Genomic DNA, 27,676 nt, shown 5'->3' with positions numbered 1-27,676 from the left:
ATTGTACCGAATGGTATGCCTTCTAGTTCAGCCTGTTCTTGATTTTGTTTATCCGCATGTGCTCCAGGAGGTCTGGAAAGTCCTCTTTCCTCTGTTGTGTGAAGAACTGAAGGGGTGCTGCCAGCGTAGCCCTGAGTTGGTCTTTCATGTACTCTGTTGTCATTTCCACACATCCCGGGTCTCCTGGCCTTCAGCATTGAGGCAAAATGCTTATTCAGCCTAGGAGCTAGCATTTCTGGGGCCCCACAGCTGTGCATGTGCCCTCAGCATTCAGTCATGCCAGGGCCTTATGACCTATTTCATCCGTGTGCATGTGCAGCATGGCCATGTAATCTATATGTATGCATGACATGCACTGAACTACCTTAAAAATGTGAACATGCCCACCCCATGTTCTTTTTTGCCACATTTCTTTGAGACAGGCCTGTGCACCAACCTCTTTCCTTTCTCTTTATGAATAAAATCTCTTAAAGTGGGTTTCATTCTCCATTCTCATGCATGGTAATATTATTGGTGCCAAGGCACAACAGTTCTGGGTACAACACTGCCCAGGACTGGGTTCACCTACAACTGCCCATATTCTATCTGCCAGGCTGCTGGGTCACTGTGCACAACACTGGCTGCTTCAATGGAGAGTTTGTTCCCTTCTGGTTGGTGTATATACTTCCCTGAATTCATGGGAGTAACTGTTGGGTGTCCAACATCCTTCTGGTGTTCTAGAAAACAGGGGTATACTTACCCACTGCCTTCAAGGCTATGGATGGCCCCTTTTGCTGACAGTCACCTCTGGCAATTTCCCATGGCTGAGGACTGCATGTACGCACACACACACACACACACACACACACACACACGATTCTATCTAATGACCTACTTCCTGAGGAGCACAGGCAAGTTTGGGAACAGGCCAGAATATGTGCAGACAATATAATGGTCTGTCCTGTCCCTTTAAGAGACAAGCCCTGCCCACTCCCCCACCTTGTCCACTGAGGAAAGCAGATCTTCTTTCTGCTTCCAGCCTGAGTTCCTTCCTTTCCTTCTCTCTCCTGAAGAGGCAGTTTTTGCCTTGCTCCCTTCTCCCCACTTCTCCCCTTTCCCCCTGTCTCTCTCTCTCTCTCTGCCTCTCTGTTCTTCTCTCTTCTCCCCTTCCTCCTTTCTTTTTCCCCTCCATAACCCACTAAATAAATATCCAAGGTCACTCTGCATGGTGTGATAATAGCCTCAGACATCATGGAAGGAGATCTTGGAATAATTACCTTTTCCTTTGTCCTTAGTGGGTTTGGTAGAGATCCTTCCTGAAAGACAGAGATGTTAATGATGGGGTAAGTCTTTGCTTTTATTTTGTATTTCTAACTGCTTTCATTTTTTTTTTTGACAGGGTTTCTCTGTGGTTTTGGAGCCTGTCCTGGAACTAGCTCTTGTAGACCAGGCTGGTCTCTAACTCACAGAGATCCGCCTGCCTCTGCCTCCCGAGTGCTGGGATTCTAACTGCTTTCTAGTTATTCTGTTTGGATGTACCATTGTTAAATACAAGTTGTCATAGAAATTACTCCCCATGTACCCTCACACTGAATCAAGGAGACATTTAAACCCCTTATTTTGGCCTGGTGGTTTTCACAGTGAGCTCAGACAAGAGATGCTGCTTGATCTCCCACACCCACAGTTTCCAGACACATCAAGGGTCTTCTTTCCCCATGCAGAAAACTCCACCCCTACACTTTGTCAGAACCGCCCTCTGTGACCCAGCTCAGGGAAGACTGTTCCATAACAAGGCTTTTAGTCCTAAACCCAGAAATAACCATCCCACCCCTTAGCTGCGGCATCATTTCCTACAGACTCCTCTCCTCCACAGTAGTCACTGCAGGTAGGGTATGGAGGTGCAGCCTTGCCCTGGCCAGGGGCTCACACCTGTACCCCCCATGGCTTCAGATGCAGCTTAGTTGATACACGATGAACAAAGTTCTTTGCTTTTTTGTGAGAACAACACAGGCAAAGGCCATCTGAGACAATGACAGAATATGTGACAGCGACAAAGAAATAATAGGGTCAGTTGCCAAGGAAACCTCCCGAATTTCCCAATTCAGAGGGTGGACAGAAACGAAGAGCAAAGAACTTATTTAAAAATTATTTTTCATTTATTTGCTTTTATTTGTGGGTAGATGGAGTTGACGCTGGTCTTACTCTGTAACCTGTGCTGTCCTGGAACAACAGAGTTTAGGCCAGCCTTGAGCTCTGAGTCTCCCAAGCAATGGGATTACAGGTTTGGCTCACCACAATCAGGTGTTCAAGAACAAGTGTGAGACAATGACCTGGGAGAAGAACTGCTGGAACATTCTGTAACTCCACATGTGGGCATTATCTTCAGACGTGTAATTGTATTGTTTTCATCTCCGATATTCCACATTTAAATTATATCCACGGTATCAAGGTTTATGCAACTAGTTCATGGTAAAGGTCACAGTCTTTTCATCCAAAGGATGCAAATTAATGCATTTAAGAGGATTAAAGTGTAATACAAGCCAGCCCAGGTAACACCTAAGTGCATACTGGCAACAATCCATGCTATGGAACCTAGCTAAGAAGAATCATAATGGTATTGTGGACACTGACACTTTGCTAACATCTGGTGGCAGTGAATTATGACAATAAAATCCTTGGTTGAAGTTATCAGTCACATGGAGAGAGCTTCTAATCTCTTGTTTTACCCCAGAATAATTGAAACTGCCTGTCATAGAGAAGCTTTTAATTCACTATCTTACCCAGGAAACATGGAAGCTATCTGCCCCCAGAATACCTCTATCAAGTATCCCAGGGTCCGTCCATAGCACTGTATGCTTTTCTTCCAGTTCTTGGATTTTTCATGGTCTCCCCTGATTTCAAACTCCCTGAGAGTAAGCCACTCTCCAGTTTCACTCCATATACTCTTCTCACGGGTGCCTGTAAGACCAAGACAAACTGAGCAGCCAGCTATGAAAACACCTGCTCTTGCTCATAATATCCAGGGCTGGTTTAACATACGCAAATCTATCAATGTAATCCATCATATAAATAAACTGAAAGAAAAAAACCATATGATCGTTTCATTAGATGCTGAAAAAGCATTTGACAAAATTCAACATCCCTTTATGATAAAAGTCTTAGAGAGATTAGGGATACAAGGGTCATACCTAAATATAATTAAAGCTATATACAGCAAGCCGACAGCTAATATCAAATTAAATGGAGAGAAACTTAAAGCCATTCCACTAAAATCAGGAACACGCCAAGGCTGTCCACTCTCTCCATACCTCTTCAATATAGTTCTCGAAGTTTTAGCAATAGCAATAAGACAACATAAGGGGATAAAGGGGATTCAAATTGGAAAGGAAGAAGTTAAACTTGCATTATTTGCAGATGATATGATAGTGTACATGAGCGACCCCAAAAACTCATCCAAAGAACTCCTACAGCTGATAAACGCCTTTAGTAATGTGGCAGGATACAAGATCAACTCCAAAAAATCAGTCGCCCTCTTATACACAAAGGATCTGGAAGCAGAGAGAGAAATAAGAGAATCATCACCTTTCACGATAGCCACAAACAGCATAAAATATCTTGGGGTAACTCTAACCAAGGAAGTGAAAGATCTATTTGACAAAAACTTTAAGGCATTGAAGAAAGAAATTGAAGAGGATACCAGAAAATGGAAGGATCTCCCTTGCTCTTGGATTGGGAGAATCAACATAGTAAAAATGGCAATTCTACCAAGGGCAATTTATAGATTCAATGCAATCCCCATTAAAATCCCATCAAAATTCTTCACAGATCTTGAAAGGACAATAATCAACTTTATATGGAGAAACAAAAAACCCAGGATAGCCAAAACAATCTTATACAATAAAGGAACTTCTGGAGGCATTACCATCCCTGACTTCAAACTCTATTACAGAGCTACAGTAATGAAAACAGCGTGGTACTGGCATAAAAACAGAGAAGTCGACCAATGGAATCGTATAGAAGACCCGGATTTTAACCCACAAACCTATGAACAACTGATTTTCGATAAAGGAGCTAAAAGTATACAATGGAAGAAAGAAAGCATCTTCAACAAATGGTGCTGGCACAATTGGATGTCAACCTGTAGAAGAATGAAAATAGACCCATATCTATCACCATGCACAAAACTCAAGTCCAAATGGATCAAAGACCTCAATATCAATCTGAACACACTGAACCTGATAGAAGAGAAAATGGGAAGTACCCTACAACATATGGGCACTGGAGATCGCTTCCTATGTATAACCCCAGCAGCACAGACATTAAGGGCAACATTGTATAAATGGGACCTCCTGAAACTGAGAAGCTTCTGTAAAGCAAAGGACACTGTCATTAAGACAAAAAGGCAGCCTACTGACTGGGAGAAGATCTTCACCAACCCCGCAACAGACAAAGGTCTGATCTCCAAAATATATAAAGAACTCAAGAAACTAGACTTTAAAAGGATAATTAACCCAATTAAAAAATGGGGCACTGAACTGAACAGAGAATTCTCAACAGAAGAAGTTAAAATGGCCAAAAGATACTTAAGGTCATGCTCAACCTCCTTAGCGATCAGAGAAATGCAAATCAAAACAACTTTGAGATATCATCTTACACCTGTCAGAATGGCTAAAATCAAAAACACCAAGGATAGCCTTTGCTGGAGAGGTTGTGGAGAAAGGGGTACCCTCATCCATTGCTGGTGGGACTGCAAACTTGTGCAACCACTTTGGAAATCAGTGTGGCGGTTTCTCAGAAAAATTGGGATCAACCTACCCCTGGACCCAGCAATACCACTCTTGGGAATATACCCAAGAGATGCCCTATCATATGACAAAAGCATTTGTCCAACTATGTTCATAGCAGCATTATTTGTAATAGCCAGAACCTGGAAGCAACCTAGATGCCCTTCAATGGAAGAATGGATGAAGAAAGTGTGGAATATATACACATTAGAGTACTACTCTGCGGTAAAAAACAATGACTTCTCGAATTTTGCATGCAAATGGATGGAAATAGAAAATACGATCCTTAGTGAGGTAACCCAGACCCAAAAAGAAGAACATGGGATGTACTCACTCATAATTGGTTTCTAGCCATGGATAGGGGCCACTGAGTCTATAATTTGTGATCCTAAAGAAGCTAAACAAGAGGGTAAACCCAAGGAAAAACATATAGATATCCTCCCAGCTATGGGAAATAGACATGACTGATGGGCAAAAAATTGGAATCTTGGGGGTGGGGTGGGATGGGGATGAGGGGTGATGGGGAGAGAAAAGTGTGAAGGAGAGGATGAGGGGAACTGGGGGAATTGGGGTGATTGGGGATAAAGGAAGGTTGGATAGGGGAGCAGGGAAACTCATACCTTAGGTAAGGGAGCCACCTAAGGGGTGGCAAGAGACTTGAACTTGGAATGGCTACCAGATGCCCAGGGCAATGTCCCCAGTTAGTTCATTGGGGCACCTGAGGATAGGGAACCTGAAATATCCTGGATCTGGAGCTGAGGTTTAGTCTCAGGAGAATGTGCATTTCCTTCTCAGTCATCAGGGGCCCCACACCCATCCTGATAGGCAAGGACAGAGAATGACTACCACTGACGTTATCCTTTATGCTTTTCCTAAAAAGAATCCATCTATTTTATGTGTATTGGTGTTTTGTCTGTAAGGGTGTCTGGGTACATCATCTGTTCTTATTGTCCACAGAAGCCAGAAAAATGGCACTGAATCTCCTGGAACTGTAGTAATAGGTGGTTGTGAGCCAAGTGTGGTTACTGAAAATTGAACCTGGGTCCTCTGGAAGAACAGTCAGTGTGCTTAACCACAAAGTGCTCTCTCCAGCCTTTGAGATTACCTTTAAAAGCATTCTGCTGTAATGTTAAAAGATTGTCCAAAGGAATGACTCTAAAACGTGATCAGGATTCTTACTCTTTCTTTTACTGTGACCCAGCGTAGAACCAACTTGCATTTCAGAAAGGTGAGTGGGGCAGAAAATTCCCTGCTGGACTCTTGTAGATCCAGCCATGAGGAAGCTGTCACCACAGCTACTTCTATAACATTACACTTCCAGGTCATGACAGTTGGTTATTCCTCTTATTTTAGATTCATGACTAGTTGATGTTAAAAGTGATTTAGGAAATGTTGTCTACATGGAACAGCTAAATTGCATGTAGGAGTAGAATCACAGGGAAAACACCTACTTGTTGCTAACAAAAGAACTACTTTGGCGCTAGAGAAACGGTTCAGTGGTGAAGGGCACTGCTGCTCTTGCAGAAGACCCAAGTTCAGTCCTCAGAACCCACGTGTGGCTCACATCCATTACTCCAGAACTGATGTCCTCTTCTGGTCTCCACGGTCCCCAGGCACACTCAGTGCACAGACACATATGCAGCCCAACACTCGTAGGCAGAAAATAAAAGTAAATCTTAAGGAAAGAACCATGATGTGGAAAGGAAGATCAACCATGATAGAGGACCAGTGGCACTGTATCCTAACAACTGCAATTTCCACACTATTTTCTGTCTATTATCTTTTTTATAACAGCAATGTGGTGAGAGAAGTTTTATTCTCATTTTTTAAGAGAGGAGGTTTAGTATTAGGGAGCCGGATGCAGATGACAGAGAAACTGACTTGTGGTTGAGCTGTGGTTTGAAAGTTCCGCCCAGGGGTCATATATTGAAATCCTGGTCCTTGAGAAGGTGATATGTGAGGTGGCACTAGATCATGGAGGGTGGTGCCTGTGGGAGGGATTAACATAGTTCTCATGGGACCCCAGTCACTGTCTGGCTTTCTGTCTTATGGTGTGATCTCTTCCTCCTCCATGTCATACCCTTGCCATAATGCCACCTACCATCAGTCTCTCTCCAAAAGCCAACATATGAGGCTGCCTGATCTTGGCCTTTTAGCCTCTAAATCTGTAAATTAAATAGAGCAGCCTGACTGAATATTTCAGTAGCGTAAAGAACACTGGATTAATAAACGAAGAGAGCTGAGGTTTGAGCGTATCCAAATTCCAATCCAAATCCTCTGTTTTTTCTTACTTAGCTTAAAGTCTGACAGAGGTTACAACTAATGGACCCACTAAGGTTGATGCTTTCTCAGACACATATACTTCCCATCCTGGTGGGTTAGGGCTTAGTCTAGTATGAGATGCTAAATAGGCATCTTATGGCCTCTTTTCACAGGGGGAGGAAAGCTGACCTGATAGGCCAGGGACGTATGATATTTAAACTCACAAACTACAGCTTAGGGTGCAGCTCAGTGAGAGAGCATTTGCCTCAAAGGCACAGGCCCTGGGTTTAATCCCAATAGTACAAGAAAGAGAAAAGGAAAAAAATTTAAAAATGTTGTCATTGCTACTCCTCTCTTGTGTTTGGTGCAGAAAAGAATGAAGACAGCAGGCCTGAGACTCCGAAGAAACGCCGCCTGGCACAGTCAGACTTTGGTTGTAGTCTGCAAATGTGACTTTGGAGAGAGCTTGTCATTGCCAGAAACACAGAGTAACTCTCCATGCTGAGACTGTTTACACACAGCTCACTTCCCACAGGAGACCCTCTTTCCTTGTGAGAATTTGGATTTGGTGTGTGCTATACAGATAGGTACCTGCATAACTCTATGCTGTTAGAAGCCCTGGCCCTGGGCTCGGGCAGCCCCTTGGAAGAAAGCCTTTCACACTTTTCATTGCTGGGATGGTTGATTGCACCCTGTGTGTCCCCATTAGGAGAGCAATGTCAAGATCTTCTGGATCCTCTGAACTTGGCCTCTCATGCCCTCTTCTCATTGGTAACTTGGCCTCAAAACCTCACTTCAGTAATGGGTGTGACATTGCCGATATCCTGAGTCCCGTAAACTGACTCTAGGATGAGACACCCCCAACACAGATGCCCACCCCCCACATGGTGCTATTGTCCAGGTTAAGAGCACAGAAGATCTGAAACTCACCTTGCTCAAATTTCTTTTTATACAGAGTCCCCTTAGCACTACCACAGGTCACCGGAAGCTCAGGATAGTTAAAATCCACATTGTTTTGACTGGGATCTCTCGGACCTGCAGGGATATAATTTGCTTTATTCTAGAACTGTGCACGCTCTTCCCTCTACCCACTTTGGTATCTTGTTTCTGCAACTAATTCCCAGGAATTAGTTACACTTGAAGGTATTTCTTTTATGAATGATTAGGTTCTTACAGACAACAACCTGCTCTGCTCTGAACCTCTGAACTGCATAGTGGCTGAAGCCTTGTGTGTCAGAATCCCAGCTCTCAAACTTGTTGGTCACAGCAGCCACTGTACAGTGACTTATCTACGAATATTTTGAATAGATCATTCTCATTATGCAATGGCTTTGGAGTTCTGCAGATGGGAATAATAACTCTCAAATTTTGTTCTGCTGTTGGAGGCATCTCCGGTAGAGGGGGCAGGAAGGGAGCACCCAATGAGGTGATGTCATCACTCTCCTTTCATCTGATTTGCTGTCTTTCTTCTTTCCTGAGCTTGCCTGAGGCCTCAGGCAGTTTCTCTAGAAGATTTTGCAATTCTAGAGGAGCCCTGCATACCACTTGACGGGTGTTTGTTTAGACACAGAAAGCTATGAGGGTGTTTAAATTTAAACAACATGGTGTTGATATGGCTACCTGATATGTCAGCTCAAACATGGCTGACACTGTACATGGTGGGAAGGGGGGGATGACAATGAGTTAGCACATTGAGTTAGCTGACACCAAGTATCTGGAGACCCCAAAGTAAATAGTGATGTCATGTTTTAGATAATCAGTTCTAGAGTGCCGCTTTTGCGTGGTTCTGTATAAATATGGCCTTGAGGCCACCTTTACCAGCTTGCCTGCCTGTACGTGTATCTGCAAGCTTGTATGCCTACCTCCACTCAGCCTGCCTGTCTATGTCCCAGCACATGCCTGGTGCCTGCTGGTGATGCCTGTGTCTGGCAGTCTGTGTGTATGTCTCATTTGTGTGCGATCCAATTTCAATGAACCAGATATTGAAGTTCTTAAAATAAACTTCCATATTAGTGGCTCCAGTCTTTCCAGCCAGTTTAAAGGTTCCATCAAAGACACTGTGGAGCTGGGATGGGGTGGGAGGAGCATCCCACAGCTGCTTCAGAGCAGTCTCACTAAACAACATAGGCCCTGGTAGGGCAATCAGCTTAACTCACCTAAAATGGGAAGCCACATTTTTTTTTAAATGTGCATTGGTATTTTACCTATATCTGTGTCTGTGTGAGGGTGTCAGATACCCTGGAGGGAGAGTTACGGGTAGCTGAAGGCTGCCATTTGGGTGCTGAGAATTGAACCTGGGTCCTCTGGAAGAGCAGAGAATTCATAACGGCTGAGCCACCTGTTAGCTCAGCTGTTCTAGTCTTAATACTCACCTAATAATATTGAAACTGTACATGGAGTATTTAAAATAATAATGTAGCTACAACTACCACACATTATTTCAAACAATTTCATTAATAATGCTATCATCTGAAGAGAGAGAGGTTGTCAGCGTGTGAGTCTTGGGCTTTCTCAGAGAATCATCAGGTGTCGGGATGACTGTGAACAGTGTACCAGGACCCCAAATCCTGGGTCAGGACTCTTGTCCAAGCATGCTGCACAGCGCACAGAAGGGGACAGGGAGTGTGATCCTGCCTGTGTCAACCTTCCCTACTCCAGGCCTCCTGAGAGAGGCTACTTTTCTTTTTCTGTCTTCTTTTTATTGTTGCTGTTTATTTATTTATAGAGATTGGGTCTTACTCTATAGCTTGCTGGCTTGGGGCTCAGTATGTAGTCCAGGAGAGAAGGTACATTTTTCTGAAAGTAGTTGTCAGATATTTCCTTTAAGTCGTAGATCTGGTCTGTAGATAAGTCAGGGAAGGTGAGATTATCACATTCATTAATGGGTTGTGTAAAGATGAAGTTTATGGCTAGAGGCAGTCAGGGGTGGATACTGGCTGAGTGGGAATCAGCAAGAGAATTTATGAAGAAGCGTGATTCGTGTAGCCTAGAAGGAACTCTGGAGATGGGAACTTGATGGGTGCATTTGGAAGATACACTGCTCAAGGTGACAGCACTAGGCTGTTGATCTTCTAGAAGGACCATGTATGTCTTAATTACAAAGCAAGTCAGTCACTATCAACCTTGGGTACTGCTTCTACTGAACTAAGTGGAAAATTTATGGTCATACGCATACATGCATATGCACATAGAGACACATATAATGAGATAGCAGGTTAGGTAGAGAAAGAGGGGGAAAGGAGATTGAAGGAGAGGCAGAAAGGAGGGAGAGAAGGAGGTACTAGCTGCTCTCCCTACCTTCTAGTTGTTAACATTGTAGATGCTCCATAGGCTGGAGAGGTGGCTATCCATGGTGCTTACCAAGTTGCTTGGAGAGTTATAGACTGTGAAGTCATCCAAAGAGCTGGAGTGACCTTGACAACAGCCAATCTAACATGCTACTTAACCTACAGATGAGTTCAACTGAGGCATAAGGGAAGAAGTACCGATTCAGGTCTGTATAGTAACCTCATGGGGTTGATCCCGAGGAGGGGCAGTGGTACCATCTGTCACTTACAAGTGTTCCTCCTGTTTTGCTTTATGACTTACTCTGTCATCAGAAGTTTATCAGAGGCTGTAGTGACCTTGTCTAATCACAGACATATCAAGTCACTTGTTAGTGGGGGTGTCATCTTTTGTCCCTTTCCCCAAAATACTTTGGGAACTGACTAAAATGGGTATATTTCTCAACAGTTACCATGGTTACAATGATTTGTTATTGAAAGTATGTAATAAGAAGAATGAAAATTTAGTACTGAAAGTGTACCATGGTTTGTTTTTAACCTTTTTTCCAGCTTGTTTCCATTGGAATTTTGATGTTCTGAATTAAGTATTCTTCAAGTCTATTTCTCTTTTTCCCTGAGAAAATAGGAAACTGTTGGGACCATTTGGAGTCCTGGCCTCTAGCTGCTCTTCCCTGCTAGTGACCTTTACTTGGCCTTCTGATATGAGTTACTGAAAGCTTTGTCAAAGTTGTTGTTTACCAGCTCTGCTTCCTGAGCATGTGTTGCCTTGCCTTGAGGATCAGGGGATGAGGGTTTTACCTCTTGGCCCACCTGACTATGGGTATATAAGCCTCCATGGTGCTATTCAATAAAGGGGCTTCTTTACCAGTGACTAGAGGTGTGTTTCTCTATCTGTGCTGTCTCTGTGTGTCTCTGTGTGTCTTTATGTGTTTCAATCTCCAGTCTGTTGCCCGAGGCTCATGAATTGTATGGTAGCTCATAGAGCACAGTTGGGTGTCATGCGTTACAATTGGAGGTTCCACTGAGATTGGGAACTAGGGAACACTGAGAGGTTGCCCTCGGAAGGTGAGGGTGGATTGGGGTATGTGTTAATCCTGATGTGCTTTGCTGGGTTCCAGGCGGTGCAGGCGTGGCAAATGGAAGTCCAACCAAGAAAGAGGGGTAAGTGGACAGGGTCGTCCCTGGCTGGTGGGGACATATTGGGGAATTAAGATGGAGAATACACAGAGAGTCTGTATTATGCATATTATTGTGTTTTCTTTAAATTTTTTGACTGTGAAGGAGCTAAGTGCAGAGAGACATTTCATTATATGGGCTGCTGAGCTAAACCAGCATATATGTTCTAAAGGTATCATGACTTCCAAATTTGGGTCTAAGGATATGGTGCTTTGGAAAAGAGGTTCTTCTTTTGTTTTTACAGAAGGTCACCATAAACACCCTCAGAAAATTATTTCACTCAACTGCTGACTGAAATGAACCTAGCACATAGAATATACCATGAAAGACCTGATTAACAGTGCCCCCATACAGCAGGAAGCAGTTTGGGGAGAAAAAACTGCACCCATATTCCCAAATATTGTTTATAAATGTCTTTTTTCATTTGAAGGGGAATATGATATAGATATGAATAATTTATATTGGTGTAAATCTTGATTTATTGAAGTAAATTTAACATCAATCTTGCTATGTGTGTTTCTGATCTTGATTAAGGTATTGTGATTGTGTAGCTCATTTGAAAATGTAACGTATGATTGGAAAATATAGGCTGTTAATGGATGTCATCGATAATGGTCAAGCTTGTAGTCATGCTGGTTGGATTTTCTAGATATATAGAGATAGAGATTAAGGAAGTTTTACAAGAAATCCAGGAAGAGGAGACCCACCACTCTCTGTGTTCTATAGAGGATCAGGAAGGAAAAAAAGGGGGCATATGGTGGTGGTAGTGGAAAAAATGTTGGAAGAGGATTAATAGAAAAAATCTGCTCTGCCTGGTTCAGAGGGCAGTCAGTCACTAGGCAGGATCTGATGATTCCAAGTTTGTAGAGGATAGTGAGAAATCATCGGAAGATGAAGAGGAAATAATATGTAGGGAGATAAGAGATCTCTGTATAAAACTGAGAAAATGTAAAGCAAAATAAGAAGATTTACCCCCAACTCCCTCGGCCCCACCGGCTTATAATGATGAAGGGTGGTGGTCGCAGTTAAATAGGGGCTCTGACACTGAACGAAACAAAGGAGTTTCCTTCCGTCCTACACACATGGTTGCACCAGTAATGGAGGTGCCAGACCCCAACAACCCAGGGCAAATAATTCACCAACATTTTATATTACAATTTAAAGAAATGAAACAATTGAAGAAGCTGTTGCTACATATGGAACCCAAGCACTGTTCACAGTGGCCATGGTAGAGTCTTTCTCCGCTCTGAATTTAACATCAAGTGATTGGCAGCAATTATGTTACATTATTTTATATGATATATATAATAAGGTCCTGTGTGAGTGCATATCCATATGTACAGGTGCATTATGCAGGGGATATACATGCGATTGCATGTTGAGGCCAGGGGACAACCATGGTGTCATTTTGCAGTCACACTCCTTTTGAAACAGAATCTTTTCATTGTCTTGGACTTACCATGTAGGCAAACTGTCTGGGACCTAGAACCCCAGGGATTCTCCTGTTTCCACCTCCTCTGAGCAGGGATTACAAGATTATAGCACACTTTTTATTTAACAAACAAGGTTTGGGGGATCAAATTCAGGACCCTGCAGGCATTTTATCAGCTGAACTTTGTCCCTGGTTTTGTGTGTCTGTGAATGTGTCTGAGTGTGTATGTATGTAGGTATGTGTCTGGCTCAGTTGGTAAAGTGTGTCTCACTAAGCATAAGGACCTGAGTTCAGATCCCCAGTACTGTGTAAAAACCTGGGTGCAGCAATGAGTATCTATGATCCCAGAGCTGAGGAGATATAGACAGGAAGGCCCCTGAAGCCCACTCAACAGCCACCCTCACTGTATCAGTGAGTTCCAGGTTCAAAGTGATACCTTTGTCTCAAAATGAGGCAGAGAGATAGAAGAAGATACTTAGCATCAACTCCTGGTATCTACACTTATCAGAGGAAGACACACATGCAAACAGCAGCCTGTATGAGTGTGTAGGAAGGCTCAATCCTGCCAAATTGAAGGGTAACTGGGGGAGGGATAGTCCTGCCAGTCTGTGATGGAGAGGACAGGTAGGGTTGGGTAATCCTGAAGCCTGTGTGAGAAGGGTAGGAGAGACCTGCAGTTTATTTGGGAGGCATAGAAACAATGCTGTCAGCAGGTCAACCTTGGCTTTAAAATCTGAGCTGTTGGTCAAATTTGCTCCAGAAACTGTCCCCAACGCTGGAGCTGGGGCTGGGGCCAACTTTGCCCTGGTGGCCATTCTCTTCTGTCATCGTTTCTTAGACCTCATGCCCTTTCTGAGGTTATTTGTGCACCATCTGCTTCCCTTTCTGTTTGCTATGGAGTCTTGGGCATGTTGGGTGACAAAGCCAGTCTTTAAGGTCTCCGGGCCCTAGAAATGTGGAATGAAGTGACCTCTCCACCCAGGATCAACTTCATCCTCTTTACTTGGGTGAAAAGCTTGTACTGTTGACTGTTTTTGAGACCTGTGTGCCATAGCCAACGGGCCCAACTCACTTGAACCAAAAGCATCACGTGTGTGATCTACCATCCAGGCTAACTCTCTTTTGCTTAAAAGGGTGTCTAGGTTTTAGTTACAGAGAGAAGTATTTGCTACATCTAGAATTTTAAATTGTTCTTACTTGTCCTTCTTTGTCTTTTCCTGGTGCTTGAGCTGTCAGTATCAGACATATCTGGAAAGAAAAGGGAAAAGAAAACCAGCAATGTAGAACCAAAATGCCCACAGGAATTCCATGACGACTTAAGTAGTCAGTATTGAGTATATCTGCTTAATTGGACAGTATTTGGACTACAAAGATGCTCTCGTGATCTTTCCTGTTTCTTTCCTTCCAAAAAGGACCCACAGCCATTCAATCCTCACTGCAAATCATCCCACAAATTCAATACTTGGGGGCTGAGGGGTCTGGCCATCGGTAAGAAGAAGAGCACTGTCACTCAACTCCAGTGATCTCATTAAACCCCAGTTCATAATGACTTTGAATGAAATAAGTGAGGACATGGCTGCTCCTAGGTATGGCTGAGGAGGAGGTTTATTGTAAATGTGAGGAAGATGTTCTGAAATAATGTTTTCTGTACACTGTGAAGATGTATCTTTGCCAAGGCACCTTCTGATGGGTTTAATAAAGGAGTTGACTGGTTGGTAGTTAGCCAGGAGGTATAGGCCGGACAGCCAGACAGAGCATGGTGGGAGGAAGAAGGGTGGAGTCTCAAGTCAGGCAGACAGAGAGGGAAGCAAGATGAATGTGCTTTGCGTAAAGAAGGTACAACCACGTGGCAAAGGGTGAATAAGAATAACAGGCTAATTTAAAATGAAAGAATTAGCTGGTAACCAGGTTGACTATCACCTGAGCATTTATAAATAATAGTAAGTTTTTGAATGTTTATTTGCTGAGACACAGAGAAACTCTGCCTACAGGAAGAGAACAGTCACAAGCATCTGGAAGGGTCCAGAGTGAACCAGGTCTGGAGTTGGGGGTGAGGGGAGGGGAGATCCAGGAGTGGAGACAATCAGTGGCCAAGAGAGCTAGAGACCAGGCTACCAAAATGGCTGAGCTTATACAGGATCAGAAGCTGGGGGAAGGGAAGCAAGGCCCAGTTCCTGGGAGGGAGAAGTTTAGGGTAGGGGGTGAGGTGATAAGTGTTGGGAGGAGCCACAGGTACTGAGTGAGACTTGTCTTGGGTTTCGTTGACACATTACAGATTTCTTTTTATTTTTAAAAAAAGGTCCAGATGAGAGAATGGTCTCCCAGGTAGCCTGTTGTGCAGTGCTGTGTGGTCAGAAGCAACCACGGCAGAGAGCTTGAGACTCTGATGTCCTGGGTGCAGACGAGCTGGTCTTATGCTTTTCACCCAGCTCACTGCTTAGTACTCAGCGCCAGGCTTCTGATAGAATCATTTTCTTTCCTTCTTTTTTGTTTTGATTTTGTTTGTTTATTTCTGAGACAGGGTTCCTCTGTGTTGTCAGGAGCCATCCCTCCCCCCCCCCCCAAAATTATTATAGGGATCATCACCCTGAGGAGTTTGCAGAGGGCTCCACTTCCCAATTGTATTGAGAATTGTTTTATTGACAAAGCCTATCCCACACCCAAATTATCTGTCAATAGAGAGCTAGCTGTTAGTGGAACCCGCCTCACACTTAAATTATCCAGAGAACTAGGTGTGTCAAACTGTGAACTGAGGAATCGTGACCTGACCGATCGTAACCTCTTGGCCTACATGACCAGTGTGGACCACGAGGCAAGATCCCATCTCCCTGCCCCCATCCCAAGCCAAACTCCTCATCCAGAGGGTATATAAGCTGTACAATGACTCTAATAAACAGAGGCTTTGACAAGAACCTTGCTTGGTCTTCTTCCTCTCTCTTGCCCATGTCTTCTCAGGTAGTGCCTCTCCGGGACCCTGGAATTACTGGACCTGCCAGGCGGGTTACACCTCTAGACTAAGTAACCCGCCAAGGTGGTCGACACTGTGTAGCCCTGTCTGTCCTGGAACTCACTCTGTAGACCAGGTTGGTCTCGAACTCACAAAGATCCACCTGCCGCTGCCTCCAGTGCTGGCATTAAAGGTTTGTGCCACCAGCACCTGGTTACTTTATGGATTCAGAAGAGTTGTGATCACAGAGCTGAAGAGATGACTCAGTGGCTTTGACTCAGAATTCCCATTTAAAAAGAAAAGCTGGCTATGGTGACATGCACTTGTAACTGCAGTGCTGGGGAGATGGAGACAGACAGGTCCTTGGGCTCACTGACTCAGCCTGCTTGGTGAGCTCCAGGTCAGTGAGAGACTCTGTCTCATAAATAACCAGGGGTCACTCCTGAGAAATGATATCTGAAGAATATTACCTGAGGTTTATCTCTCAGCTACATACACAGAGAGACACACAAACACACAGATACACACACATACACACACACACACACAAGGAGAGAGAGAGAGACAGAGAGAGAGACAGAGAGAGAGACAGACAGACAGACAGACAGACAGACAGACAGAAGGACAGATAGACAGAGAAAGACAGAGGCAGAAAGAGTGTGTTATGCTCGGCTCCTCACTGTAGAAATGTGGCTAGCTGACAATATCAATTGGGGAACCAAGAAAGAAGAAAAGTCTAGAAAGAGGAAACTAGGTAAAATTTGCAAAGCTCTGAAATTCCAGTGCAAGGATGTTCCTACCCTTGGAGCTCATGATCCTACCTCAGGTTTACTATTTTATCTTATGAGCTAACCCTGAAGGTGAGGGAATTCTCATACCACACTTTTCTTTTACTTGTTCCTTTTGGGGTCTCCTGTGAAGTTTGTATCTTTTCAACATGTTTTGACAGCATTGCTTTTCTCTTGGGGTAATTATGAGAGTGTTAAATAAAGATGGTGGGTCTTCTATTTCTCTGATGACCACTGGGAACAGGGCCAGGCAACTCTTCCACCTAAAAATCTGTATTAAAAATTGAACCTCTAGCCATTCTGACAGGTGTAAGATGGTATCTTAAAGTTGTCTTGATTTGCATTTCCCTGATCGCTAAGGAAGTTGAGCATGACTTTAAGTGTCTTTTGGCCATTTGAACTTCTGTTGAGAATTCTCTGTTCAGCTCAGTGCCCCATTTTATAATTGGGTTGATTAGTGTTTTACAGTCTAGTTTCTTGAGTTCTTTATATATTTTGGAGAACAGACCTTTGTCAGTTGCAGGGTTGGTGAAGATCTTCTCCCAGTCAGTGGGTTGCCTTTTTGTCTTAGTGACAGTGTCCTCTGCTTTACAGAAGCTTCTCAGTTTCAGGAGGTCCCGTTTATTCAATGTTGCCCTTAATGTCTGTGCTGCTGGGGTTATACGTAGGAAGTGGTCTCCTGTGCCCATGTGTTGTAGAGTATTTCCCACTTTCTCTTCTATCAGGTTCAGTGTGTTTGGGACTGGGTCTGAAAAAAGCATGGGATAAAACTGGACTCGCTGAACATAAAGGACAATGAGGACTGCTGAGAAGTCAAGAACAATGGAGAGAGAGCACGAGCAAGGAACTCAGGACCGCAAGGGGTGCACCCACACACTGAGACAATGGGGATGTTCTATCGGGAACTCACCAAGGACAGCTGGCCTGGGTCTGAAAAAGCATGGGATAAAACCAGACTCGCTGAACATAGTGGACAATGAGAACTACTGCGAACTCAAGAACAATGGCAATGGGTTTTTGATCCTACTGCATGTACTGGCTTTGTGGGAGCCTAGGCAGTTTGGAAGCTCACCTTACTAGACCTGGATGGAAGTGGGTGGTCCTTGGACTTCCCACATGGCAGGGAACCCTGACTGCTCTTCCAGCTAATGAGGGAGGGGGACTTGATTGGGGGAGGGGGAGGGAAATGGGAGGCAGTGGCAGGGAGGAGGCAGAAATCTTTAATAAATAAATAAATAAATAAATAAAAAGAAAAAATTGAACTTCTACTAAATATTAGAAAGACTTTTAATATATGAATGAAATCACTAACTTTTTTGGATTCACCCAAAGAATTTAACAAAAACAGAAGTTAGCCTGCCTGATCAATTAGAAGTTAAAGCAGGAATTACCTAAAATCAAAACCAAACTTGTATTGTACTTTGAAGAATAGGGCCAAGAAGAGTTAATCTCTTGTTGAACACACAGTTCCCCTATCTTAAAGAGTTCTTATTTTCTCTTACCTCTTCTCCTATGTATGTTTATGGATGTAGGAGGATTTATGGAATTTTCAGGCTCTGTAAGATAGAAAGGAGAAAAACTATTATGTTATGGAAAATTATTTTAAGTTGTGTAACAATTGTTTATGCTGTGGAGCATTTGTTTAATGATGCAAAGATGTGTTGCATTCTTTTATGTTGCATTTGTTAACTCTGCGAAGCTGTGTTACTCTGCCTGTCTAAAACACTTGAGAGCGAGGAAGGAGAAAGGATAGGTGGGGCTGGCAGGCAGGGAGAATAACAGAAGGAGAAATCTAGGAAGAGTAAGGAGAAAGAGCAAGGAAAGGGGGAGAGGAAGATGCTAGCGGACAGTTACCCAGCCCCCCAGTCCCCAGTCCCCCAGCGCCCCAGCCCCCCAGCGCCCCAGCCCCCCACCCCCCCAGCGCCCCAGCCCCCCAGCCAACCATGTAGTAAGTGTGAAAGTAAGATTACAGAAGTAAGAAAAAGACAAACATCCACAGGCCACAGGTAGACAGGTTAATCTAAGAAAAGCTGGCAAGAAACAAACCAAGCTAAGGCCGGGCATTTATAATTAATAATAAGCCTCTGTGTGTGTGATTTATTTTGGAGCTGGGTGGCGGTTCCCCCAAAGGACCCAAGAATAAAGTGTAAAAAAAACAAAAAAAATCCAAAAGAGTATAAAGAGCAATAAACAAAACAACCAACAACAACACCGTTATTTGTACTCAAAGTTAATTTTGTGGCTCTGCATCAAAGGAGCCTGTGTCCCACGACAGTCTGAAGGAATGTTTCTCTTCTATTGAACCTGGTTCCAGAGGCCCTAGTCTGAGACTGAACCCATCCTGGATTGCGCTTAATTCTCTGTGGTTGTCTGTCCACAGCTCTCGAGCACCAGTAGCTCCAGTTTTCTCAAGTATAAATGAACAACAACCTAGTTACCAGGGCTCCCTGCTAAGGTTCTGTGATGACCAGATGACTACTTTCTTCGTTAAAATTCTACAAAAACTTAACATATGCCAACATATTAACCACAATTTAGACAGGGATATCTGTAGTTGCTTTTAAAAAAAGATTTAAGGATTCTGAGGAGACAAGCGCGGCCTCCTAGTGTGCACCCGCTGTCCGCAACCCCCCCAGCGGAAGCAGAGGACCGCCCAGCACAGCAGCTGGCTTCTGAGAAGGAGCCCAAATTGCCAGACCCCAGGGAGAAGAGGGAGGAAGAGGGGAGGGAAGGAGGAGGAGAAAAGAGGAGGGGAGAAGGAGGAGGCAGAGGAGGAGGAGGAGGAGGAGGAGGAGGAGGAGGAGGAGGAGGAGGAGGAGGAGGAGGAGGAGGAGGAGGAGGAGGAGGAGAAAGAAGAGTCTCATTGTGGAAGGCAAGAGAGAAAAGAAGAAAGTAGAAAGAAGATTGACAATGCAAGTGTCTTCCTTACACAGAGAGCCATTTACAATTGCACAAGGGAAGGGTCAGAAACTTTGTGAAATTGAAAGGATACATTTCTTTCTGAGTAAGAAAAAAACAGATGAACTTAGAAATCTACACAAACTGCCTTACAACAGAGCAGGCACAGTGTCCTCATTAAAGAAGAATATGGGTCAGTTCAGTGACTTTCCATTTGAAAAAGGCAGTACCCAGTATAAAAAGAAAGAAGAAGTGCTGAAAAAGTTTAGAAATGCCATGTTAAAGAGCATCTGTGAGGTTCTTGATTTAGAGAGATCAGGCGTGAAGAGCAAACTAGTGAAGAGGATCTTGAATTTCTTAATGCATCCAAAGCCTTCTGGCAAACCATTGCCAAAATCCAAAAAATCTTCAAGCAAAGGTAGTAAAAAGGAATGGAACAACCAGGAAGTCAAAGCAAACCAAATGTCCTGAAATGAGAAGAAAAATAAGGAAGAGTCTTCAGAAGATGAAGAGAAAGAAAGTGAAGAGGAGCAACCACCAAAAAAGACAGCTATAAAAGAAAAAGCAAAACCAAAAGCTGCTGCTGAAAGTAACAAGTCTGTAAAAAGTGCTGATGTTAAGAAGGCAGACAGCAGAATCAAAACAGTTCCAAAAAAGAATCTGAACCTGAAGATAGTTCTGTTGATGAATCATTAATTAAAAAATTGAAATAAACCACCTACAGATGAAGAGTTAAAGGAAACAATGAAGAAATTACTGGCTGATGCTAACTTGGAAAAAGTCACAATGAAGCAGATTTGCAAAGAGGTACATGAAACTATCCCACTTACGATTTAACTGAGAGGAAAGATTTCATTAAAACAGCCGTAGAAGAGCTAATCTCTTTAACTAGAGGACAGACGGCTGCTCTCGGATTGGAAGGTATGATTTATACCAGCAAAGAGAATGTATTTTCTAAGTCTATTGTTGGCAGAACTCGCTGCTGACCCTTGGAGTGTTAAATATACTTGAGCTTGCTGTTGTAAATTGCATTTCCTTGCAGTTTTCAGTTTAAGTCTTGCATGGCAGTAATTGTTTCTTGCTTTTATAGTTGTACATTTTGGATTTCTTTATTTTGAGGTCATAGATTTCTGAACTGTTGTGGATTTTAGTGCACTTAATGTTAGCTTAAGACACTTTTAATCAAAGCAAAAACTATTATAGCCAGCATTTATTTGTACAGAGACTATTGCAGTATTTAGTATATGAAATATTTTGAATACACCCTCTGTCCGTGTGAACGTAGTGGCAGTTTATTCATCATATTAGAGCACAGCCTTTCAGATGACCGAGTTGGAACTTTTTCTGCATGTATATATATGTCAAGTTCTCAGCATGACAGAAGTGACAGATGTTAGTTTTGTATTTTTAAAAACCAATTTGTTGTATATAATTTTTTTTTTACAGTTACAATATTTATGAGTCCAAAGTTTCATATCTAATTTATCTTTTATCATAACTAAGGAAAACTATAGCTATCTGTTTTCAATGCCATCAAAGATCCCAAATGGGAACAATATTACGTAAGTAAACAGAAAGTACATTGTAAGCAACTTCTAAAGTTCTAGAATTGACAGAGAGAAATTTTTTTGTGCAGATAAATTTTTAAACTCATGTAGATAGGTGTCTTTACACTTGTAACTAAAGAATGTCAGTGTTCAGCAGGCAGCATGACAGAGCAGTCAGTTCAGTGGCTGCAGCACTGGAGGGGACTGTCCAGTTCTGCTTTGCTCTCAAAGTGTCATCAATTTGTGGTATATTAAGTGTCATAGAAGTTTTATATTGAGGATAAACCAAAATCAACACATCAGGGTTTCAAAAAACTGGGAAAGGCTGAGCGCACTTGGCTTATATATAAGTGAATTGATAGTAACTAGTAACTAAACTTCTTTGACCATTGTAATAATTATGATTAAAGTATCAGATGGAATGCCAGAAGATGGTATATGAGCAGTGTATCGTAACTTCTATTAAAAGCATCAGATTGTAATGCTGGCAATGTAGGTATCTTTGAAAGCATTTCTCAAAATCCATACATTAAATTTCTTTGAAGTATTATAAGTAATGAAGGGTGTTTGATTTTTAAATTTTGGTCAATCAAGTAAATACGGTCTGCCCCTGAATTTAAATCTTTTCTATTGACTGTTCTAATAACTTATTTCTGAATTATAAAAATAAGCTGTTTTGGCAAGCGTGACAATTGATGTACCAACTGAGTGTTTAATTTCTGCATCATCAATCAGCTATATTAATGCTGAGCATTAACAGGTATCTTCACATATTTGACTTTAGTATGTATAGAGTGAAATGGAACAAGTAACTAAATAGGGACTAAAAATTGGCCTTTACTTTTAAATAATTTGCGATAAATCTTGGCAATCAAGAATAAATTGATGTTTAAAAAAAGATTTAAACATTTTATTTTGCACATGATTGTTTGCTTGTCTGTGCATCACATGCAGGCTTGGCACCCTTGGAGACCAAAAGAGGATGCCAGCCCTGCAGAGAGAGTTTCAGTGCTGGAAACCAAACCTGAATTCTCTGCAGAAGCAGTAAGTGCTTTTAACTGCTGAGCCATCTCTGCAGCCCTTATGCTATGGGACAATGGTCTGTACCCTGTCACTTGTATTATCGTTAATAAAATGCTGGTTGACCAGTAGCCAGGCAGGAAGTAGAGGCGGGACAATGAAAACATGAGAACTCTGGAAAGAGGGAAGTTTAAGTCCATTCCAGCCTCAGAGGAAGCAAGATGTGACTGCCTCGCCAAAAATGGTACCAAGCCACGTGGTTAACTCAGACAAGAATTATGGGCTAATATAAGTTATAAGAATTAGTTAATAAGAAGAGCCAATCAGTTTATAATTGATGTAGATCTCTGTGTGATTCTTTGGGACTGAATGACTGTAGCATGGGGCAGGACAGAGAAACCTCAGACTTATCATATCTGTTAGATATGTAAATAGCACAAATTATTGTTTGTAGACTTTCTAAGCTAATGACAAATGACAGTGTTATCAATAAACAGAAGAATTCTATTCTTATTATAATCTATAAACTATAGAGCCACTGCAGAAACTAACTGCGCTATTTCAACTCTTTAGTATTAATAGGTACAATCTCATGGAGTAAAGAGAGTATCCTTTTACTAGTTCATTTATTTATTTATTTTTGCTATATTTCATTTTATTCTCAGCTGGGCTTGTCCAGATAAATCATTCTCTGATGAGTTTGGATTTTCTCATAAGACCAGAGAAGAAGAATGGAAAAAGTGGTACCCAAGAGTTGCAACATCAAGGCTTATGGAGAATGCTTGGATTACAATTCAAGCCATTATGCTTCAATTTGGACATACCATAGTCCAGAAGTTGCAATTCTAGCTAACTTCTGGTACAATCTAGTGTCTTGAGCATGTGACTTCACAGGCCCCTTTCCCTCATTTGATTCTAAGTAATGAATATTGATCACAGTAGGCTAGTGAAACCCCATTTTGATGACTAAGGCAGATGGAATGCACTATCAAGGGGCCATCTGAAATCACTTGGCATTTTTTTCCTAAGACTTGACTTCCTACTCACCCCCACCACACTCCCGTTCATCTTTTTGAATTCCCATTATTTTTGTGTTTCTTGTAGGAAAACTTGGAAAGTCTTATGTTGAAGAGCCTGAAGAGGTAGTTCAGTTAATAAGATTCTTGACACACAAGCATGAAGACATGAATTGGATCTCTAGAATCCATGGTGACTCACACATGCAATCCCAGAGCTAGAGAGACTCATTTGCTAGACAGAGTAGCTAAATTTGTGAGTTCTAATGTGCCCCCCCCCCATGAGAGACCCTCTCTCAAAAAACAAGGTGAATGTCTCTTTAAGAGTAGCACCTGATATTGACCTCTGGCCTCTACAAGTACACACATGTGAATGCACACACACACACACACACACACACAAAGAGACCTTGAAAATCTTATGTTGAACAATTGCCATTGATCTGATACTTCCCACATTTCTATGAAAAATAATATTTTGCTTTTGAACCAAAGACAGAGAGTGTATTTGTAGTATAAAACCTAAAACACATTTCTACTTTTAAAAGATACATGAAAGCCAGCCGGTGGTAACACACGCCTTTTAACCCAATACTTGGGGAGGTAGAGGCAGGCAGATCTCTATGAGTTCGAAGCCAGCCCGGTGTACAAGGCTAGTTCCAGGACAGGCTCCAAACCTACAGAGAAACCATGTCTCAAAAAACCAAAAACCGAAAGAAAAACATAAAAAAAAACCAACAAACAAAACCAAAACCAAACAAACAAAAGACACATGAGCAACTAAAATGAAGGCACCTTTTCAAAGTGTGTGTTTTTCTGTTTTTGTGTGAGAGAGAGTCCTGTGCACCCAAGAATGACCTTGAGCCCCTGATCCTCCTGGTTCACCCCCAGAGTGCTGGCTTACAGGTTCATGACATCACACCCAGAAACCTTCCTATCCCACAGTTTAGGAAAGAAACACTCAGTACCCAGGATGACAGTCTAATACTCCATTAGACTTTGGAGAATACATAGACACATATCATCTGTGACTGGTTTGTTTCACCTAGGAGAAAAGGACGTTTATGTTCTTTAAGGATGTTATAAAGAAAGAAGTGCCCGTTATTTGTAAAGTCTTTTGAAAAATCGCTCCAAAAGCCATGACTTTGATGAAGAATTTTGTTAGGAACAGTACTTTGTGTTTCAGAAGGTTCTGTCTTGAGCCTCTATTTCTGTCTACTTAACCACATAACGGGATGACTTGCTTTTGGACTCTTGTCTAAGTTTCTGCTTAGAGGAAGTATGATCTTCCAATAAAGGAGCAGGAAGCCTTTTGCTCTCTATAGAAATCATTCGATGAGTCTTACCCTTAGTAAACATCATAATTCGTTTATGAAACAAACTCACTGAGGCCAGAGGGTTGGCTCAGTGGTTAAAGTGCTTGTTGTACAAGCATGAGGACCTGAACCCAAGATGTGCAATCAGACACTGTAGAATGGACTGTAATCCCAGGGTCCATACAGCAGCTCAGGTAGCCAAGACAGAATCCGTGGAAGACTGTGGTCCAGCTAGCTTGGCATACATGTCAATGAACAAGAGGTTAGGTCTCAAACAAAGTAGAAGGTGAGGAGGAGCACCCGGGATTGTCTTCTGACCTCCATGAACATGCACACCAGTACTTGAACACATGAACATTATGCCCAAGTGTACAAGACATGCCTGTTTCTATTTTGTTAAAAATGCATGACTCTATCTACTAATAGGGTAAGATTAATCCCCTGAAGGGTATGCAATGATTCCCCTGCATTTTCCAAAAGAATGAAGTGAAATTCAATGGACAGAACAGGTTTCAGGGATCCATCATACAGAACAGACTCAGAACAAAACCCATCATAAAACAGTACCTTGAGAGCAGATGCCCACAGCCTGTCTTGCTCTCTGGGTTTCCTTACTTGACTGGCAGGTGACTGAGGTGGATTCCTCTGAGAAGATGTTTTCATCATCAGAATTATCTCTGGTAAGGTCTGCACGAAGGAAAGAAAGAAAAGTGCCTTAAGCATCTTAGTGAGGTTGAACTTTTTTGGACTGCCAGTTCCCTAAATAATAATACAGAGACTTCCTATTAATTATGAAAGCTTGTCCTTAGCTTAAGCTTGTTCCCAACTAGCTCTTAAAACTTTAACCTGTTTAATCTACATTTTGCCACATGGCTCATTGCCTTTCCCCAGTACAGTACTTTCAACTTCCTCTGTATCTGGCTGGCAAATCCCCACCTCTGAGATTCTTCCCTGAGTTTCTGTCTCAGCCCAGAAGTGCTGCCTGTTGTCTCCTGCCTAGCTATTGGCCATTCTGCTCTTTATAAATCAATCCAAAGGTGGCTTAGGCAGGTGAGGTAAAACAGTGACACATCTTCACCCAGTGTGATCAAACATTCTGCAACACCTTAGGGGTGACAGCAGGCACACACGGTAGGGAAAACCTGAGTGTGAACGTTAAGAAGACCTGAATAGTTAACTCCAGGCTGTACACCGTTCCTTTAAGGCTGTGAATCAACAACTGACCAAACTGTCATAGAGGTGGTCCCTCCTTGCAACTACAAGCATCTTGTCTGTACCGTCATTCTGGTTCTCAATTCCCACACCCTTGCCTGGGAACCTGTAGCAATTCTGTCAGGTCTCCTTACCTATTACCTCAGAGGCCTGATTGTGGCTGGTCCTTGTGTGGGTCTGTTGTTCACCACTCAAGAAATCTGAAGAATTTTCTTGCTTTATATTTACCGTATTGACCGAACAAGGGTAAATTTTGATTCCATGGCTGGGTAGCTCTGCTCCTGGTTCAAATTACAATGCATAAGTTATTTTCAGGGACTGAGGTGTCAGTTCAGGCTGCAAAGTGTTTGCTGTGCAAGCGTAAGTTCAATTCCCAGGATCCACGTAAAAATGACTCCTAACGTGGCATCCATTTGCAATCCCAGCACTCTGGAGATAGAGACAGGTGGGTCCCGGGGAATCACTGGCCGGACAGGCAGTCTAGACTAGTCAGCCAGGTCCAGCTACAAAGCATAATACAACCAGAGGTTGACCTCTGGCCTCAGCACACATATGCACACAAACACATGCAGACCAGTACACGTGTATGCACACAAACACACACACATACTCTCAAAGAATTTTCATTTAACTCCCTAAAAGATCATTCTGAATGCATGATTAACCCTCTCCCCGCAATCTCCCTCTCACTCTGTTCTTCCCTTCCCCTCCATCCACTGAATCCTTGGATAGATAGTTTGTTTTGATATTTTAAAGATTAAAAAGTAACCAGGCAAGGCCATACACACCTGCAAACCCGGCACTTTGAATGCTAAGACGGGAGGAATGTTAAATTCAAGGGCAACCTGGGCTACATACCAAGACCCCCTTTCAAAAAAATAAATGAAGACAAAATTAAAGTTTTAACTGCAGATTAACAGTTATATATAAAAGTGGTATTTAAATGATTGCAAAGAGAACCTATCACTTGGATCAGAAAAGCAGGTGACCGACACCCCAGAGGCCTCTAGGTGACACATTCCTCTGTCCCTACAGTAAATCTCAAAGTTAAGTATCATCTCCAGTTTCAAAGCCTAAATTAATTTTGCTGCCTATATAATGAATATAAAAGAAATTATGACCATATAACTTATCTCTGTTCTCAAAGAAGTCAAAAACTCCCAGATTGATATATGTACATGTATGTATATATATATATGTATATATATATGTTACATATGTGTATTAATATGTTTGTGAGATTCTTCTGTATTATTATTTTTGTTATTATAGAAATATGCTGACTTAGGCTGGTAGTGGTGGTTCATGCCTTTGATTCCAGTGCTTTGGAGGCAGAGGCAGGTGGAGCTTTGAGTTTGAGTTCAGCCTAGTTTACAAAGTAAGTTCCAGGACAGCCAGTCAGGGATACACAGAGAAACCCTATCTTGAAAAAAGAAACAAAAAACAAACAAATGAAACAAATATGCTGACTTCCTATGCTTTAATTATTTGTTTTAAGATAAACACTGCTGGGAAAATTCTTTCTTATTTGTGTTTTCAGTCATTTGTTTGGAGACAGGGTTGCATTGTAGCCAAGGCTTGCCTCAAACTACTTAGCCAAGGATGACCTAGAACTCCTGATCTGCTATTCCTCTTCCTCCTCCTGAGTGCATGTATTACACCCAGCCTTTCCTGTGTCTTCTGATTAACACACATTTCTCCTCTCCTCTGCTGGAGAATGTCATTGTTAAACTCTGGGAAATGCGTTTTCAAACTTCAGAGATTACATCCAACTGGTTCCCCAAATCACACAGTTTCCAGAACAAACAGAAGCCACAGAGACAGGGCATAGCAAACGCAGGAGCCTACAGAGAGTAGGTGTGGTGGGATGTGGTGGTAGGTTAAGAGACAAGTGATGGGGACAGGAGCGTGGATGCCAACCTCCATTGTCACTCTGACGGTGCAGAGTGCTGAGAGCTGCAGAAGGCCCTGGGCTCTAAAAGCCACATGAACTAGTTTGCACCTATTTTATTTTT

General features: G+C 42.5%; 1 protein-coding gene and 1 pseudogene across 1 annotated transcript in view; one reads left to right on the top strand and one right to left on the bottom strand.

The window, feature by feature from the left end:
* Nucleotides 1-870: 870 nt before the first annotated feature.
* The window catches only part of LOC130869286 (nuclear autoantigen Sp-100-like), a 47,797-nt gene continuing 20,991 nt past the window's right edge, over nucleotides 871-27,676 (bottom strand). Inside the window, exons 8-16 of the mRNA XM_057761288.1 lie at nucleotides 25,796-25,942; nucleotides 25,017-25,136; nucleotides 18,155-18,208; nucleotides 17,161-17,400; nucleotides 14,115-14,165; nucleotides 7,956-8,060; nucleotides 2,795-2,937; nucleotides 979-1,295; nucleotides 871-877 (exon numbers count right to left, since the gene is read on the bottom strand). Coding sequence (XP_057617271.1) covers nucleotides 871-877; nucleotides 979-1,295; nucleotides 2,795-2,937; nucleotides 7,956-8,060; nucleotides 14,115-14,165; nucleotides 17,161-17,400; nucleotides 18,155-18,208; nucleotides 25,017-25,136; nucleotides 25,796-25,942 — 1,184 coding nt within the window. The remainder of the gene's footprint in view (nucleotides 878-978; nucleotides 1,296-2,794; nucleotides 2,938-7,955; nucleotides 8,061-14,114; nucleotides 14,166-17,160; nucleotides 17,401-18,154; nucleotides 18,209-25,016; nucleotides 25,137-25,795; nucleotides 25,943-27,676) is intronic.
* On the top strand, nucleotides 18,596-20,536 carry LOC130862707 (protein DEK-like; annotated as a pseudogene).

This window comes from Chionomys nivalis, chromosome 2 (assembly GCF_950005125.1).
Source record: "Chionomys nivalis chromosome 2, mChiNiv1.1, whole genome shotgun sequence".
Lineage (NCBI taxonomy): Eukaryota > Metazoa > Chordata > Mammalia > Rodentia > Cricetidae > Chionomys > Chionomys nivalis.
This window is presented reverse-complemented; position numbering and strand designations above follow the sequence as displayed.